A 19228-nucleotide genomic window follows, 5' to 3' on the forward strand; every position below is an offset into this window, starting at 1 on the left:
TGCAGAGGGGACTAAATGGGGATGTAACACTCTTAAAAGAGTAACTGAAGTCCCAGCCAGGCTCCTTCTAACCATCAACACCTATGAGTGACCCACCACAAGTAAGAACCATGTACTACCTCAAGGAAATCACATCCTGAAGGGGAAATACCCTGTGCTGGGGCAAGAGCAGCCACTGCTGCAGGGCAGCTCACCCAGTCAGTGAAGTGCAGATCAGTAAAGCTCAAAGTGCCAGGGAGAGCAGCAAGCACAGGCTCCTCCTGCTGTGGCCATGACATTTTCTACTGCTCCTTTATGCTCATTAATCTTGCAACTTCCAGCCCACAAACTCAGCAGCCAAGGAGGAAATTACTCCAAACCACAGGAATTCCACTGACTTCTGAATTTCTGGGACAGAAGAGACTTCAGACAATGTCTGTTTATGTGCCACAGAACTTGAACTGCCTGATTGGACATGCACACAGAAATATAACATTTGGCCATCCTCTACTTTCACCTGTGATGTCAATGTTTGTTACCACTGAAAGAAATAAAGGAATTTCACTGGTTTTCATGATTTTGCTCTCCAGTTGGAAGATTTTCTTTAGAGAAACCAAATTTTTGTCCAGGAGAAATCAGTTTTAGTCCAAAGAAAGATAAATTTTGGGTTGAGGACAATGAAAAGAGTAAAATTCTGCATCAACTATTAACATAATAAATGACTTTTAAAAATAGCACAGATGGAGTCCTCCACTTCAAACAGGGCAATGCCAATGTGAGCAAGGGGCATCATACAAAAAATAACAAGTCTCATTATTACAAGATGGAGAAATCAGATGTCCACTCTCCCAGACTCTTAACACTGCTGCCACTAGATTTTTAAAGACCATAAATAAGCCCAAAACTACTTGTGAATTTGCTCTGCAAATCAACTGCAAGAAGTGTTCTATTTTGATCCTTCCCTGGAGTCCCATCCTAAATCAAAGTATTACAACTTAATCTTTTAACAAGTTTCCTTTCTAATGAACCTGCAGCCCTACAAGTCTCTTGAGAAATCTGATGTGTGAGTTTAGGTTTGCATGTTTTTCCTTATAAACTTTGAATTATATATTATTTAAAAAAATAAATCCAAGGATTTGTGCCCTTTAAAGTAAGTGTTCATCAGCTCCAGGAGACTGGAAAGGTGCCAGAATTTTCCTGGGCTTTCCTCCCCCTTGCTGCCCCTGCCTCGCAGCCAGAATGTTTTCTCCAGAGCTAACAGAAAGGGACTTCAGAGCAACAAGAGCCAGAGCTCAAACATGGACCCAGAGGGAGGGAGAAGGGCTGGTGAAACAGAGGTTACACAGAGAGACTGCTAGAATTAACCAGGGGATGAAGGTGCAGAGTTTGGCACCTGAATAAGAAACAGCTCCTGTAGGAGAGCAGAGATAAATATAGAGCAGCTCTGAAGGCACCAGTGCCTTTCAAAGGGATGTGATGGAACCTCTGGGGCAAACTGAGCCCAGCATTCCAATAAATAAAATCTGGCCAAGGACTTACAAAGGAAAGTGTTGGCAAGTGTCCATCTCAACACCATCCTGCTGGAAAGGAGCTGACTTTAAAGGCTGGCAATGAAACTGCTAAAAAAGCCCAACTCCAAACCACACCACTAAAAAACCTGGCAGGAGTGTTGGGTTTGGGTGTTTTACTATGTCCTTTTGAGACATTCGTTTTTAAAAGGCACCTTTTCAATTCTGTTGAGATGGTACAAATCCTGCTGCAGGAGAGAAGACATCAATAACAAATGGTCACAGGGCTGCCTGTGACTTTCCTCAGTCTCCTGGATTACACTCATGTTTCCATTTGCATGTGCAAATTAAAGAACCTGCCATAAATACACCTGATCAAACATCAATTGGCAGCACTCTACAGAAGTCAATGTACTTCATTAAATATACATAAGGATATCAAATCTAATGGTGTGCTGGAATGCACTGTTTGGAGCATTAAACACAGTCATGCATGAAATGCTATGAGCAGGGCTGTGAAGGTGGGGCTGGGGCACAGCTGGTGCTCAGTGCAGGGCTCTGACCCCCTCACAGGAACACCCCACCCTCCTGAATGAAGGAGATGCTCCTCAAGGTCCAGCTGAGCCACCTGCCTGCTTTGCTCTGCACATCTCCTGTCCTCTCAGGTAACTTCTCCCACTGGGAGGGTCCATCCAGGCTTCAGCTCCTCCCTACACGGAGTCCTCCTGAGCACTCAGCTCAGGGATCTCTGCTTCAGTCCTGGATCCCACCTGCAGCCACCAAGTTCATGCAAAGGCAGAAGCTCACCTGTCCACACCACCACCAGACTCACCTGCTCCCACCTGAACCTCTCCTTCTCCATGCTTTAGAGTCCACAGGCTGCCTTCTCCTCCTTGGTGCTCTTCACCTGTTCTCCTGGCACTTCTGTCACTCTGTTCCACTCATCTTCCCTCCTGATGATCAGCCTGTGTCCTACTGACTGTTATTTCACTGCACATACCATGAAATGCACTACACCCAGTTCTTTTCAGTTAGAACAGCAATTTCCCAAACATGCTCCTTTGTTATTAGTACAAAGATCAGCAAAATTTCTCACTATTTTTACATTTATCTAACTTAATATCCAAGTGATTAAAGAAACCTCCTACTTGCATTTGGCAGCTCAAGTCCCATTTAAATTTCTGCTTACCACCTGTTTTACAGCATATTTAATCTAAGTTTATCATAAAAAGGCCAGCCCCATGAACTGCACTGGATTAATGCTGACAGCTCGTCATTAGAAAGGAAGATCTTATGTGAAGCTTAAACATTTTCTACTAACAACATCCTGCAAACACTAGCAATATTTGAGGGCAGTTTTGCCACTTGTCTGAAATGAGAAAATGGTTGCACTTACCAGAGAGAAGAGCAGCTAGAAAGCAAAACTTGGTGGTTAATTATTGACTCCACCAAGCTGAAGCTGTGGAGGAACAGAAACGGGCAGGCACCAATTAAGCAAAGGTGCACAACTGAAATTCACTCTGCATTTTTAACAACTCCTGCAATTAAGTGTTAATTTGTCACCTGTTGCAAAAATGAAAACTCCTGGGACTGTTCAGAGGAAACAGAACAGAGGGTTCTCTTTAGGGAGCAGTGGCAGTCACCACCGGGGTGGTTTGTGCTGTTAAAGCCTTTCTCAGAGGGTGGAGCAGTCAGCACCTGGTGCCCTGCACAGGCTCCTCTCCTGCAGCACCAGAGGGAGCTGGGAAAGCCTCCAGAGCAGGGATGTCCATGGGGACAGGCAGGGGACAGAACACCCCTGAGGCCACCAGCCCCCCACCAGCCCCCCACCAGCCCCCACGGCCTGGGATGTTCGATGGCAGCTGGGGATGCCCCATGGACGGGGCAGTGCCAGGCAGCCGTGTGGGTCAGCCCTGCTCCTCTGGGGCACAGACCCTCCCAGCCCCCAGAGAAACCCTCAGGGCCATCCTCTAACCATGGCAGCTCCAGCCCAGGGAGAGCAGCCTGAGCTCCAGGTGGGACTGAGCTCCTCCTCTCACCCAGGTAACCCAGGACAGGAGGAGCAGGACTGACCCTGGAGAACTCTGCTGCTCATTCTGTGCCCTCAGGGCAGCAGCTGCTGATGGGGTAAGAGCAGAAAGCCCTGAGTTAGGTGTGGGCTGAGCTAGCCCTGGAACTGGAAAGCACAGACAATTACCTGAGCTAATTACCCCTGAGGTGAGCAGTTCCAGGCACAGGTGTGGGGCAGGGATCTCTGCTGCTCCCTGCCCTGGTCCTCCTGTCCCTGCTTAGCCTGGGCAAGGACAGAACTCTCCAGCAAAGGCTGGGGAGTGTAACTGATCCTGCCCTACAGAGCCAGCCTAACCCAGGACAGCACGGGACATCTGCCATGGTCCCTGCCCAAAGGCACCCTGTGCTTGGATGGCACACACACTGCCACTGGTAAAGTCTGTGCAGTAATTCTGATGGGCTGTGAGGCTGAGCAAGGGACAAAGAAAAACCTTCATTATTAATAAAGAACTACATCTCCTGATTTCAAATGAGGACAGGCTGAAGAACCAAGTCTGGTGCTTTCTCAGGAGAGTCATGGGATGCAAAAGTAGCAAGACAAAGGCCTTTCTCCATACAAGGAACACTCTTTGAAGATCTCAGAGTCCTTTAAAGATGAGATGAGAAAAGAATATCAGGGTGACTCATTTGGTCTAAATGTCCTACTTCAGCTATGCTAAGTGCCAGATACTGTCTCCATAGTGAATACTTACTTTGAGATTAGAACAAAATAGCAAGAGGCACAGATAAAAGACTTCTCTCAAACGGTATACAGGTAAGGTAAGGTAAGAGACAGCATTTCTTTTTGGGTTGCCATGACCTGTTCAGGGGTAAGGCCAGGTCCAGTTTGAGAATGAAAAATCATTATCTTGAAATAAAAATTCTACAACTGCTCCTAATGCCATTACTGACTTAGACTCTTCTGATGCAACAGAGAACAAATCTGGCTAACAATGCTCTACTCACAGCTGCACCTTTGAATTCTACCACCAGGGAAACCCAGTTCAATAACCCATGCCATTATTGGCTACCTTTATTATTGACATTTCATCTCCATTTCCTCCAGCCACACTATTCTTAGCTGAGTCTGGCAAACAGACCAAGGTCTGCAGGCTCTTTCCTGGACTGAGGTGTGTGCACAGGGAAGGATCTGCCCAGACCCTTGCACAGGTAACAGTTCAGTACCTAGAGCTCAGGTGATTCAGCAGGCAGTGCTGCTGCTGCTCCTCCTGGTGAGATGTCCAAGTGATGATGATGATGATGATAATGATTATCATTCTCTTCTCTCTTTATAAGGGGAAACATTACATTTCTCTGCTGCTCTGACGGACTTGCATGTTCAATCATGAACCACTGCGGCAAAAAGGGCCACATTACTGCTGAGGGAGTGAGAAAAGAAATCAAACTGAACCATGTGAGGGGGTTCTGATCTCATTTGCAGACAAGTAAATATTGAGTAAATCTTGGATTTGGGTGGAATTACTCTGGATTTGTACTGGCTGAGCCTGAACCTGAGTCAGGCCCAGCCTGTGTTCAGGTAAGCTCATTAAACACCTGCCAAGCCCTGGGACTCTGCTGGGAGCACTCGTGGTTAAAGTTAATCTCGTGCTTAAAGGCTTTGGAGATCAGGGCAGAAGGCTCAGCCAGGGACAGGACTGAGCTGCTGCAGCAGGAGCCACCCCTGCCTCCCAGCCCTGCAGCAGGAGCTGCCAGGTCACCCCTGCAGGCAGAGAGGTTTCTCTTGGGGGCAAGCACAGTGTGCTTTTATACTGTATACTTTTGTATTATACTGGTGGCGTCAGAGCTTCAGAGCTCTGCCTTTTGGTCCCTGTGCCTCCCTTCAGACCATCCTTCAGTGCACATATGGTCCCACAGCTGCAGCAACTGCACGTGCACCCAGACAGGCAGGGTTTGAGAGTTTACCTTCATTCAGCACTGGAGCAGGCTGAGGCATTGCTCAGCTGCTTAGTGCCAGAGCCTAGAGACGAGGTGGGAGCTCCATGTTCCCCACAACAGCGCCTGAGAGGGGCAGGCAGAAGCAGAACCAAGAATGAGGTTTTGCTGAGGGAAAGGGAATGAGGAAGGCAGAGGGGGCTGCAGGGCCCAGCACCAGCCAGCAGCAGCAAACTGCCGCTCAGCTGCAGCAGGAAAGGGTTAATGGCAAGGGCAGACACCAGGTCTGCTTTCCCCTGCTCTGCAGTGAGGAACAGGAACAGCACCTGTGAAATGTGCTTAGGGCAGCATCACAGGGCACCCCTGCACGGAGCTGCACTAAGAGGCTCCAGGTGTGAGCAGCAGTGAGGGGCTCCAGGTGTGAGCACCATAAAGGGGCTCCAGGTGTGAGCACCATAAAGGGGCTCCAGGTGTGAGCAGCAGTGAGAGGCTCCATGTGTGAGCAGCAGAAAGGGGCTCCAGGGAGCACCAGAAGCAGGGGCTGGGGGAACCTGGGGCTCAGGGAGGTGAGCTGATGCTGAACCTGCTCACTGGGGCTGAACCTGCTCACTGCTGTCCCACTGCCACGGGGCCTCTCTCCATGTCCTGGACACTGTGCCTGTTCTTGGGATTCCTCACTGGAACACAAAGTCATTTTTAGTTCTGAACAATATGCAAAGTTCAAAAGCCTCTCACAATTCTCTGATTCCAAACACAGTTCTCCTCACCCTTCTTTCCTTTTCTCCTCTAAAATGCAGAAATATGCATTACCATAGTGAAATGAGGGAGCAGGGCTAATAGGGCTGATTGGTCTAGAAGAGAAGGATGCAATCAGAGTGCCAAGTGACAGTGCTCTCAGTGGTGACACGAGGCTCAGAGCACCCAAGGGACACACTGTATTACAGCATGAAGGCTCCACTCTCTGCTGCTGACACAAGTGCCGGAGCCAGGGAGCAGGGCAAGGGGCAGCCCCCACACCATGTGCCTGAACACCTCCCTGTGCCTCACCCCAGCACTGCCAGGGATGAGAGAACAAGCCATTGTCAAGGGCAACCACAGAGCTGCTTGTTTCACATTAGCATCCTTAACATTTTCTATCTAATCAGATTTCCTGTTGGTTGAGGAAAGCTGCCTTCCTCCTTACCAGCTGCTATCCCAGATTGCCCTCTCCCCATCCCCAGTACGTATTTTGCCATGCTTGTCTGCTTTTCTGTGTAAAAAGGTTATGTATGCCTGGAGGGAGACTAAATGTTACCAAAAAAAAAGAAAAAAAATAGAAAAAGGCGAAAAAAAAAATCCCCCATGAAAACAGAACTATGGGCGAGTGTCCAAGACTCCTGACTGTGTGACTGTGACTAACCAATGGCTGTTTTTAAAAACATTTCTCATTTTATTCCCTTCCCTGGATGTAATAATACAACTCAAATTAGTTTTCCAGGAGCTGACTCCTTTTTATGTAACCATGTTTTTATACAGATAGCAGCAGCAGCTTATGCTTAAACTATTTAAGAGAACAAATAGCTGCAAAATGTACTTCAGATGGCCCTTCTCCTGCTAGCAGTGTATTCCTGGCTTGAGGGAAGCTACAAAAGCACTCTGTGTTTTGCTGCTGCTGCTGGATGCAATTGTAAACAATGCCCAATGCCCAGAGGAGCAGCATTCAGGTAAAGGGATCAGCTCTGCTTGTTTTACTGCCTTGCATTGCAAACTGTGGCATGACTGAGAACACAAAGCTGGGCAGATGCAGAACACAGCAGCAGCTCAGCTCTTACCTGGTCCCAGGTTTCCCAGGGCAGCGGGGAGGGCTGGAGCATCCCCTGCTGCCACGGGGCCCAGGGGACACCTCCACGCCTGGGAGATCTCACCATTGGGATCCCCATCTCTCCTCCTTCCTCCCACCCTGCAGCACTGGCGGCAGCCACTGGCCCAGGAGCCTCTCTGTGTCCCCCAGGCTGGTACCCAGGACTGCCCTGGAGCTGCTTCCTGAGGTGCACCTGGGGCACGTCCAAAGGAACAGAGATGATGCTGCAGGCAGGCAAGGGGGTGTGGGGAGAAGAACAGGAAACCAAGGCAGATCAGGAAACGTGGATCTCATTTTCTCATTCCACTTTTGCTTCTAGGAACAGGCCCAAGAGATGAGAATTGATGGGCCATCAGGCTCAGACACCAGTGTGATGTGGCATTCAAGTCTCTCAGCAAACAGCAGAACTCCCCAAAAACCTGGAAAATCTTTTACCTGGTGTCATCCTTCCTGCCTAGGGAGTCCAAATCCTGAAGTGATAAATGAGGCTCCCCAAGCACCACCCCTGTATGAAAGTGGTTAAAAGGTGCAGAGAAATCCATCATCTAAACAAGAGAGTTGCACAGTTAGAAACATGCAGCCTTTGCTCTGTGTTCCCATGCCATTATTCAGCAGATTAAAAAGGCATTTTTGTACTCTGTGTGGAGTCTTCCAAGTCTGCAATTTTTCATAAAACCTCCATTATGACATTTCACTTGAAGAACTTTGCTAACAGCTTCCTGGTTGTCACACTTTCCAGTACCTTCAAAAATGTGTAATTTGTGCCACAGTAACAAGTTTAAACATTCCTTTTCCTTTATCTTATCAGCACAACTGAGCTGTTAACTGCTGGGCTCACACTGGAAGGGATTTCTGCTGGGATTTGTTTCAGCCACTCCATTAACTTCCATGGACTGTGGAAAGCACAGTTCAGATCACCTCACTATGAACATTCTTCAAGCTCCATGCCAACAAGCCACTGAGGATGGCACACATCAGTCTTTCAGTGGGTCTGGTACCACTTTCCAGGCAATTCACAGATTCTGAAGGAAAAGATAAATGCAGCCCAGGCAACCTGAGCTGCAAGAGAGGCTAAAAGGATTCCTGGTCAGATGTTCTCCCTCCACGCTAGAGACAACATCTGCCAGAGAAACACAGAAATCACACCCCAGCAAAGGCTGCCACCCCTCAGGTGGTCACAGGCCAGCCAGTGTGGCCATGGCTCCTTGTGCCTGTCTGGGAATGCAACACTCCTGGAGAGGACGAGGGACACACAAGGAACAGACATTCATCCTTGGGCACGGCAATAGAGGATGGCAAGCCTTCCTTCAGAGCCAGATGTTTTCCTGGGAATGAGCCCCAGTGCCACGTGCCATGGAGGAAATGCTTTCCTGGGAATAAATGAGCCCCAGTGCCATGTGCCATGGAGGAGGGGGTAACACAGCTGCTGCTGGAGCCAGACACTGCAGAGTCACGGAGAACACAAGAAGAGCAACTCTTGGCTTCCAGGAACACCACGGCCACTCTGATGCTCCCAGGTCTTCCCTCAGCCTGCACTGGGCCAGCCTTTGCCACAGGTCCCACATTCCCCAACACTGAACCGAACTACGGCCCCCGGAGACTCTGCAGAGAAAAGGCCCAGCACTGCTCTGCCTTCCTCGCTCCTCCTGGGCAGGCTCTGGGCTGGGAACTGGTGGTTTATTCACTAAAGGATCAGCCCAGGCAGGAGCCAGCCTTCTGCAGCAATCCAGCTGCCAGTGTAGGCTGCGCTGGAACAGGCACGAGCTTCTCTGGAGTTCCACACAGCACACGGAGCATTCACACACCGCATGTCAGGGATGGCAGCTGTGGGGCCCAGCTCTCCTTCGTGCTCCTGGCCATGGAATCTTCCTGCTCACCGCAGGCTGAGCACCTGTGGCAGCTCAGGTGCCATCATCTTCCCAGAGGAGCTTGTCAGGAACGGTTCTGGGCTCCGAATTCACTCACGAGCGACACAAACCCTGACAGATGACACGGAATCCATGACGTCTGCTAAGCCAGGAGAGTGCCACAGGAGTCACCTGTCCTTCATCCTTACTGAGTCATGAAATCACAGCTTCTGTCAGGGCAGCCCAGGACTGAGAGGACAAATGGACCTTCTTCAAACCCCGACTTTACCATTCAGTTACATCATCACTGGAACAAGAAACCTCCCCCCAAACCTTAAACCACAATGTGTATTGAATTAATATTTCTGGTGAGATGATAAATGCTATTTTAATAAAATACTTTTATTTTAAAAGACACAAATCTCCCAGAGGTGGTGCAAAGAACATTCATGCAAAATTTGGAGAATGTAACAGAAGAAAGCAATTGACTGAAATATTTTGGGCTAATAGTGACAGCTCAGGAACTGATGCCCATCATTACTGAGAGAATAATACAACTGATTTGTGATAAGAACTCCAACCTGCTCACTCTGCTGTTCCTGCTGACTCGATTGTGGCAAAATCCAGCCCTGAATATTTCATCTTAAAACACTTCTACCAGCAGTAGCATTATTTGTCTTGGCAGATACTGGAGCTTATGCAAAAAGTAAAGGCTTACCACGTGGAATATGAAGCAGTAATGCAAAACACATATAGAACAATAAGAGAAAGTATTAAAAAATGAAATTTAAAATAGCTTAATCTTATGCACACTAGATGAACAAGATATACCTCCTTGGCAATTTCATATCAGTAAACACAGCATGAGGAGAGACCATACCTTTGCTTCATCTGAAAAGGAAAACAATCTACTTTTTTTTTTTTTCTGCTCTGCATGCATTTCATTTCCCAAAATGCAACCAGGCGTGCATTACAGACAAAGTTCATCCTGCTTCACCCAGAACAGCTGCCATGAGCATTCTCTAGCACTATGCAGAAGCCTTATGGAGTGCAAGGTGCTGGGGCCAAGCCGAGTCTGGTCTGAGTGCCAGGCTTAGAGCAGAGTGCAGCTCCAGGAGTCATTGCAAAGAACCTGGGAGCCGATGCCTTTGAGGAGCAAGCAGCTTCAGGCAGCCAAAAGAAAGGGCAGTGTTAATGGTGGGAGCTAAACAAACCGAGTTTACTGGAGGGAAAGCAGCGCTGCCTCCGTGCCAGAGGGCTCCCGTGGGGCTCAGCCGCAGTGTCCTGTGGGCATCAGACAGGCAAGCAAGGGACAGTGCACGGCTCCCCCCACACAGCCTGGCACACACAGCACACACAGGGAGAGGGAACCCCACAGACAGAACATGGACCCAAAGTGCACAAACCTTCCGGCTCTGTGTTCTCTTTGAGGTGCACTTGCTTCAGAGGGCAGCAGAAGATTTCGTGACACTTAGCACGAAAAGGGGACTCTTTTTTCTTTAATTCCGCAGATTGGATGGAATCTTGCCGTAACATAATGTACTCCTGAGTGCCAGGGGGAGCGTCATCCATAACTGTGTCACCACACAACAAAATAACTCAGGTTAGAGCCTCAGGAAACGACCCCGAGAAGCAAATCAACTACAGAACGTCAGGGTGGGGAAAGACAGAGGGCAAGAAAGGGTCACAGGAAGGAAAATAAACCGTAAAGTGTAAAGGATCTTAGTCATGGTGGGAAAAAACATTCACTTTTATAAACAATGCTTCTCATAAACCTCCACAGTTCATCCCTTTCATGCAGCTTTGATAAACAGCAGAACAACACCCGCTCTGAGCAGCAGCACAGCTCCTCCTGCATCTGCTTCATCCTCCCCTAGCACCTGTACCCATTCTGCATGCACACTGGGGAAAAAGCAAACCCAACCCTGTGCTTTCATGGCCTGGCACAGGCAATTCTGCACCAACACCCTCCACACCTGCAGGAACCTGCTCCCCAGAGCACCAAGGACACGCCTTTATCAGCACATGGAATTACACCCCATCCCTCAGAGCACGGATAATCCAGTGACATTTTCAACAGATAGAAGTGTAGATGTACAAAGAGAAAGCACATTAATCCTTCTGATGGTTTTCTTGTAAAACAGCAAGTAGTTTTTAAAGTTGATCTTATAAATCAATACTGCCATTAATAATGCAGTCTGAAATGTTTCTGAATGGGGTCAGACTATTAAATGGCAAAAAGATAAAATATATAGCATAAAGGAAGTTCCAGCTACCTCAAACTATTACATTACCAGAATGAATTGAAACCCTTTTCCACTATCTAAAAAAATGAATCCTTAATAACAGAGATAGTGAGATTCCTCAGCTCACAGCTTCAGGCACAGATCATCTCCCACGAACAAAAATTAGCTGCTTTTTCACAAGACAGCCTCCAACCACCAATTGTTATTTACAGTGTAACACAGAGATATAAAACGATACCCAAAACCAAACTTGGATTCCCCAAGCCTACGTGAAAAAAACAAAAATTAAAAAAAAAATCCAAGAATTTCAGCAATGAGAAAAGTAACTACTGACAGGCTAGTCTAAAACATGCACTGGCATGCACTAGGTAAGTTTATTTGGTTCTCAAACTGATGGCCATTAATTCTAACAATTTAACTGCTTCCTAAATATCTGCCAACACATGGACATCTTAAAAACCATCAGATTTAAACATTAACCCCCTCAAACAACTACCCCATTGCATTCTCATGCACTGGATTTCTGCCTTGGTAGGAGTCATATCTGGGAGATAAATTCAAATTGACAGTTGTTCTGCTCACAGTGGGCAGTTACTCTCTCTCAAGCCCTCATTAATCCAGCAGGGAAACCTTGCACCTTGGCTGCTGCTGCTTCGTTAGACTCCACCCAGCAGCAGCAACACACTCTAATAATCTATAGAAAGTGCCATTAAAAGGGGTGCATGATCAAGGGGGACAGCACAAGTGGTTCAAAAGGAGCAGCAGGTCAGTGGAGCACGAGGTCTGGGCTGCCATTTCATCACTCAGCAGTGGCAGTTTCCTCTGGAAGGGCAGGCTGAGCTCAGGGAGCACACTGAGCCCCAAGGGCAGCTGTGGCAGCAATTACGAGGAGCCAGCACCCACAGGTCCTGCAGGGTCAGCCCTCAAGCATGAGGTGTGTGTGAGCTCAGAGCATGCAGCACCTGCAAAGCAGCGCCAAGGGGGATCCCCCTGTCAGGACTGGGCAAACAGTGCCTGGCACCATTGTGCAGGGCCCTGTGCCAGCCCAGGCAAGCTGAGGGGCAAAAAGGCACGAGCAGTCCCTCACCAGAACTACACACCCCATCACCCCGCAGACAGATTCACTGGAATGGGAATGCTCCCCACCAGGGCCCACACCATTGGTAAGGGACCCACAGCCCATCACCCCTGCACACAGATCATGGGGTGGGAATGCCCCACCAGGGCCCACACCTTCAGCGAGGGACCCACAGCCCATCACCCCTGCACACAGATCACGGGGTGGGAATGCCCCACCAGGGCCCACAGCCCAAAGCCAACAAAGGCTCAGATTCACTGAGATGGGAATAGCCCCACCACGGCCCACACCTTCAGTGAGGGACCCACAGCCCATCACCCCTGCACACAGATCATGGGGTGGGAACAGCCCCACCAGGGCCCACAGCCCATCACCCCTGCACACAGATCAGTGGGGTGGGAACAGCCCCACCAGGGCCCACACCTTCAGTGAGGGACCCACAGCCCATCACCCCTGCACACAGATCATGGGGTGGGAACAGCCCCACCAGGGCCCACAGCCCATCACCCCTGCACACAGATCACGGGGTGGGAATGCCCCACCAGGGCCCACACCTTCAGCGAGGGACCCACAGCCCATCACCCCTGCACACAGATCACGGGGTGGGAATGCCCCACCAGGGCCCACACCCCAAAGCCAACAAAGGCTCAGATTCACTGAGATGGGAATAGCCCCACCAGGGCCCACACCTTCACTGAGGGACCCACAGCCCATCACCCCTGCACACAGATCAGTGGGGTGGGAATGCCCCACCAGGGCCCATGCCTTCACAGATTCACTGGGATGGGAATGCTCCCCACCAGAACCCACACCCTATCCTCATGACAGAACACACTGGTGCTCTACGTTCCCATCTGCCCAGAATAAAACAGGGATAAGACTACACTTAAAGACCTGTGCCATGGACACAGGTCATTAATACACTGCTCACTCACTTGAATATTCTTGTATATTCTCAGATGGAAGTGATAAATAACTACTACATAGCTTTAAGAAAATTAACCCTGTTTTCTTCCCCTACAATTTGATGGAGACCAAACCCACAGCAGCTGAGAGGAATTTGCTTAGCAGTGAATATAAAATTACTGCAGTAACTATTATGTTTCCTAATCAAAACATTCAGCTTGCTAAATATCACCCTGCAGCATTTTCTTAAGCTTAAATAAAATAATAATAATTACATTAATAAAAACTTGCTGTCAACAAGCCACTAGGAAAAAAATTTTCTTCCTGTAAGCTTTACTGAGAGAAAGCAATCTTTAGGATGGCTGCTGGCACCAGGATGTTTTTCAAGATAAATTCAAACATGTTTACTTTATATAAACACACCAGCTAAACAGTCTGCTGGTTTGTGCCTTTCTTTTCTGTCCAAGTGCATTTCAGTCCCATCCAGAATTGCCAGAAACCATAACATCAGCCCTGTCCATAGGCCTTGGCTCGGGTTCCAACTGCATCATCTTTGATGTAATTCAGACTTTAATAAAGCTGTAAGGAAATATCTTTCCCCCTGGTTTTACAGAGAGAGGCTTCTGCTCTGCTCGCTACAGGCTAGAGCAACCACAGGGTAAATAAAATCCAGGCACAACAAATCCTCCTGCTCCTGCTGGACTATTGTTCCTGCATGTATGACACAACTTAAAGAAATTGTACTTCCATGCACTCCTGCCTGAACCTTTCAGGTCATTACCTGAAACATGAATTTTCCTCAGTTCCCTAACTCTTCACAGTGGTTAATTTTACATGCTGTGAGGCCTAGGACACTTACACTTGCAATAAATTCATTTTTCTGGCATTTTGGAAGGACTGAAGTTGCGTCTGTACCCACAAGGTCCTCAAGCCACAGAGAGCAGCAGAGCACCTCTGAAATCCTGCACCCACAAAGTGAAGAAATCCCCTCTCTTTGGCACAGGGCAGGAAAAACCATTCCCCCAGCATAGCTGTGTGGAATATTGAGAGCAGCAGCCAATGTCCCCCCACTGTCACCTCCACACTGTCACCCTCCCAATGTCACTGTCACTCCCCAATTTCACTGTCACTCCCCCAATGTCACCCTCCCAGTGCCACTGTCACTCCCCAGTGTCACTGTCACTCCCCAGTGTCACTGTCACTCCCCAGTGTCACTCCCCCAATGTCACCTCCCAGTGCCACCCCCAGGACACAGAGCAGCGATGTTCCCCAGCCCCTCCCTCCTGCTCTGCCTCCCTGACCCCACCAAGGAAATCAATAAAGGTCCCAGCTGAGGTGCCCCAGGCCCTGGGGCCCTTTGGAGCTATCAGGAATTTTATTTTTTTTTTTCCTTTTAGGGGAAACATCAGGCTAGCAAGTTGCTCTCAGCTCCTTACAGGAACAAGTCTAAAAAAAACCTCTCTAAAATAACTTGCTTCAAGTGAGTGCCTGTAGGACAGGGAAGGGTAGCAAAGTGGGGTATTTAGCTGTAATACCATTTTTGAGACAGCTGATGAAAATCTCTCAGGCCTTTGGGCAGTAGAAGTTCTCTTTTCATTGCTGCTTTGCTTCCCTCCTAATTTCTCCCATTGAAGGTGGGATTTTTTTTGTCAGCCACCTGCACATAACAAACTGAGAGCACAACAATACTTGCAAGCTAATTGAAAAAAAATTCTATTCTGGGCTTGTAAAACACTCAGAACCTCTTAATGACAACACAGTCTATCCAAACCATTTCACATTAAGCTTTGCCAAATCTTGATGAAGTATTCTTACCAAACAGCCTTTCTGGCACTTCTGCATCACCCACAAATCTTATTTTCAGCTTGCAGCTGTGTGCTCCCAACTTTGAAGTCTGGTTGACTCTGACTTGCAGTTTTCACAATGAACACAGATATTACAGGAAGCACAAGCAGCCAATTCTCTAATTTTTATTCACAGCAAGCCATTTCTGGAGTCCCTCATTTTGCACCACTCCTTCCTCGCCAGCACACCCCCAAAGCCAGGCACCACACCAGCTCATTTCAAACTGAAAGGAACAAAGCAGCAAAAATACCTTGTGAAAGACACAACTTCCTTTGGGTGAGTTTTCAGAATTAAAAGTAGGCTCAGAATATTCCAGCTCCAGGGGCATCACTCACAGCTCCTGCACAGCCCCAGCTGAGGCACTCAGTGAAATCCTCACTGGAGAACCAGGAGCCAAGTGAGCCAGAATTACATGGCTGAAACCTACTCTAGGCAAAACATCTCATTGCTGTATCAATTCTTAAGGTTTGCACAGCTCCATCTTCATTCCCACATCAAAGAACTTCTCTGATGATTTCAGATAGTGATTTATTTTCTGATTTGAAACTACTTTCCACTGTGAAATATCTTTCTATTTTAAATAAGTGACTGCCTTGTGATCAAAACCGAAAGCTGACACCTCTTTGCACCATGTTTCCTCCAACATATGTAGAAATTTCTTAACCTTTTGATCTGCTGAAAAATTCTGAAATATGCTCTCTTTGGGTCACACATAGAATAACTTTTTTCAGATCTTCCAAAAATATTTGCATAGAACACTCCCCCTTGACCTAAAAGAGTAATTGGATTAACTGCTAGCAGTAATAGGCTGTTATCCCCTGAAAAGACTACCCAGATAAGGCTGCATTTAGATCCTTGTGGATAATACAGACAAAGGCACAGACATCAAACATTTGTTGATAAATGCTGCTCACAATGCATCTCCTGTTTCCCTGTGGGAGTGGCAGCAGGGTTTCTGCAGAGAGCCTCATGTCCCAGCTGTGCCAGGCACCCTGTGCCACCAGGCACCCTGTGCCAGCCTGTGTCACCAGCCAGCCTGTGCCCAGCCAGCCTGTGCCACCCTGTGCCAGCCTGTGCCTGCCTGTGCCACCAGGCACCCTGTGCCAGCCTGTGCCCAGCCAGCCTGTGCCACCAGGTACCCTGTGCCAGCCTGTGCCAGCCTGTGCCCAGCCAGCCTGTGCCACCAGGTACCCTGTGCCAGCCTGTGCCACCAGGCACCCTGTGCCACCAGGTACCCTGTGCCAGCCTGTGCCACCAGGCACCCTGTGCCACCAGGCACCCTGCGCCCGCCTGTGCCACCAGCCAGCCTGTGCCACCAGGCACCCTGTGCCAGCCTGTGCCACCAGGCAGCCCTGGCTGAGCCCTGGCCTGGCTGCTCAGGGTGCAGCTGAACAGGAACTCCCAGGGCAGGGACAGGGCTGAGGGGCACCCTGCAAATTGTACCCACTGCTCAGGGACAGGGCTGAGGAACAGCCCAAATTTACTGAGGAACAGCCCTCATTTATTGAGGAACAGCCCCAGGGTGCAGAGCCAGCACCTTTCCCTTCCCAGCCATCAGGAGCTGTGGGTTTGCCATGCCACATGTGCCCACTCTCATCTGAGCTCTGCAGCTCAGCTCAGTGCTGTGCTTGTCCCTGAATGAAGGAATGAATAAATGAAGGAATGAATGAGTCAAGGAATGAATAAATGAAATGAATGAAGGAATGAACGACTGCACGAACATTTCTTCCCTGCCTGTTCCGAGTGCTCTGCAGTTTTCCCATCTGCTGAACCAATGCAAGCTGGCTGCTTTCCAAGCAGGTGGGCTGGGGCACGCAGCACAGCAGACAGACGGTAACAACACCCAGGGTGCCACTCCTCTTTGTGGAGTGTGAGCTTGGGAAGCTGCAGGCATGGGAGCACTGGGAGCACACCAGTGCACAACTGGGACACTGCTGGGCACCAGGGCCTGCCTCGAGGAGGGCACTGGACAGCAGGCTGGCCTGGCCAGCTGCACAAGATGAAGAACCCAAACTGCACAGCCACCAAGGAAGGATCTGGCCCTTGGGATGAAGCTGTGCTGCCACCCCGGCTGCTGGAGCAGACATTCAGACATTTCTCGTTCTGCTCCACCAGCACAGGACAGGAGCACCATGAACACGGGAGGAGAAGGACAGCAGCTCCAGATGGAAATGTGAGCCTCACTCACCCCTGCCTACCACAACCCCCCACTCTGACCAGCTCACAGGGAATGTAAAAACCACTTTGACAATTCGTGCCACAACAGTGCACTCACGTTCTTCGCTGACAAAGTCTGGGAGCAAAGCAAGGAGCGCCGCTGTTTCTAAGAGAACGTCCTGGAGGAGAGGTGAAAATCAGGCATGCAGGGGAGAAGGCGCCAGGAGACCTGCTAGAAAGGTCCAGGATGAGTGGGAAGCTTGCAGTTTTTGAGAGCTTTGCACAGCTTTAGTTTGCTGCTTATGAAGTATCAGAAAACTCTTGTGTATCGTAACGTTAATGAGAATTTAATTATTAATGTAGCCCTATTTGGAGCTAGGATAATAGTTTCAGATTATGAGGAAAGTAGAGAGAAGTGCCTTTTTTCTTCCTATTTATGGAGCGTTATTGTCAACAGCTGGGCTACAAAAAGAGACAAACTTCCCTAGTGTTGAGAAGAAAAAACCCAAAACAACAAAAACACAAAGGAAGAACTGAAAAACATCAGAATCCTCCAGGAAAGCAGCCTGAAAATGGCAACAAAATCATCAAAGAATAGACTGCATCCCTCCTGGAAGTCTGGAAGGATGAGTGCTGCCTCTCGGTGCAGGAATGAGCAGCAGCTCAGAGGCTGGCACTGGAGCTGCAGCTCCTGGGCATCTCTTGGAAGAGGCCCACAAGAACAGAAGCACCATTCATAAAAGGACAGGTGACACCTCCCAATTATTTGCCCCATTTACTGAGGATTAACAAAGGGAAGGATGAAGAAACTGAGTGCTTTAAAATTCACACTCATTACAGAAAGAGCTGTGCAGAGAAATGGCCTCAGAGGAGATTTCTCAAAGGAAAGCACAGAAAACTCTTCAGCAAAAGCCAAAAGCCTGATGTGCCATGGAGAGGTGCAGAGAGTGCTCTCACAGCCCTGGGAACAGCAGAACCCTGGACCCTGCTGGGCCTCAGCACTCCACCCAAAGGGGCAGAGAGCTCTGAACAGAGCTATGCACACAGGCACTGAACAGCAGAGAAATCCTCTCAGAAAAGAAATGTATAATTTAACCTGAAATTAACATTGCTCTTCATTTAAAGGTCGGGAATTATTTTAACAGGTTAAAGATTAGGCTTATGCAGATAGGGTCCCTATATACAAATATCCATGTACACAAACCAGTTCAGTTGTAAAACAGTCAAATGAAAGGCTGCAATATTTTCTCACATTGATTTCTTAGACTAAACTTCAGTTATGTTGAATTCCCACCACAGGTGATTTTACACAAATCATTTGATGCATACCCCAAAAATTTACCCAGCAAGTTACACCACGTTGAAAAATCCACTCAGCTGTAAGCTCAGTGTAGTCATTCACACACCATGAGAAGGCTCTGCCTACCCGGGCACTTCTGTTCCCAGAGTGCTGCCCACCCACTGCAGCAGCCACTGCTGGAGCAGCCCCCAGCCCTGCTGCCAGTGCTGTGCCTGAATAACCCACCCAACAACCTGGCACCCGCAGCGCCTTCCCCATCGGGGAAATTCCATCCCCTTGAGCAGCACCGACTGAGGAACAGCACCCACAGCACCCCCAGCACCCATTCCCCCTCCCCTGAAATCAATGCACTGCATTTCAGAGCCTGCACTTGACACAGGTTTAGAAACCGTACTTGAAAGCGCTTTCCCCTCTCCCCACTCACCTAAAGCCTCTCAGACTCTGCAGAAAGCCATGAGTAATTATGCCATCACTGTTACTCACAGTAGCTACAACACGCTGCACACACAGAGAAGGGTTTCGCTTTCTACTGCCCATCAGTTTAACCAGCAACAAGACAAATCAGCAGAAGTCTAAACAG

The 19228-nt window shown here is 48.7% G+C and overlaps 1 protein-coding gene across 5 annotated transcripts in view; it reads right to left on the reverse strand.

Moving 5' to 3' along the window:
- FGF13 (fibroblast growth factor 13) overlaps positions 1-19228 on the reverse strand; it is a 186410-nt gene that overhangs the window by 71544 nt on the left and 95638 nt on the right. For 3 of the 5 annotated variants that reach the window (XM_059483033.1, XM_059483032.1, XM_059483034.1), the window contains one exon: positions 10523-10690. The exons of the other annotated variants lie outside the window; for them this stretch is intronic. In XM_059483033.1, the coding sequence (XP_059339016.1) occupies positions 10523-10690 (168 nt within the window). The remainder of the gene's footprint in view (positions 1-10522; positions 10691-19228) is intronic. 5 annotated transcript variants of the gene reach the window in all.

The sequence above is a fragment of the Ammospiza nelsoni genome, chromosome 15, assembly GCF_027579445.1.
Source record: "Ammospiza nelsoni isolate bAmmNel1 chromosome 15, bAmmNel1.pri, whole genome shotgun sequence".
In the NCBI taxonomy this organism is placed as follows: domain Eukaryota; kingdom Metazoa; phylum Chordata; class Aves; order Passeriformes; family Passerellidae; genus Ammospiza; species Ammospiza nelsoni.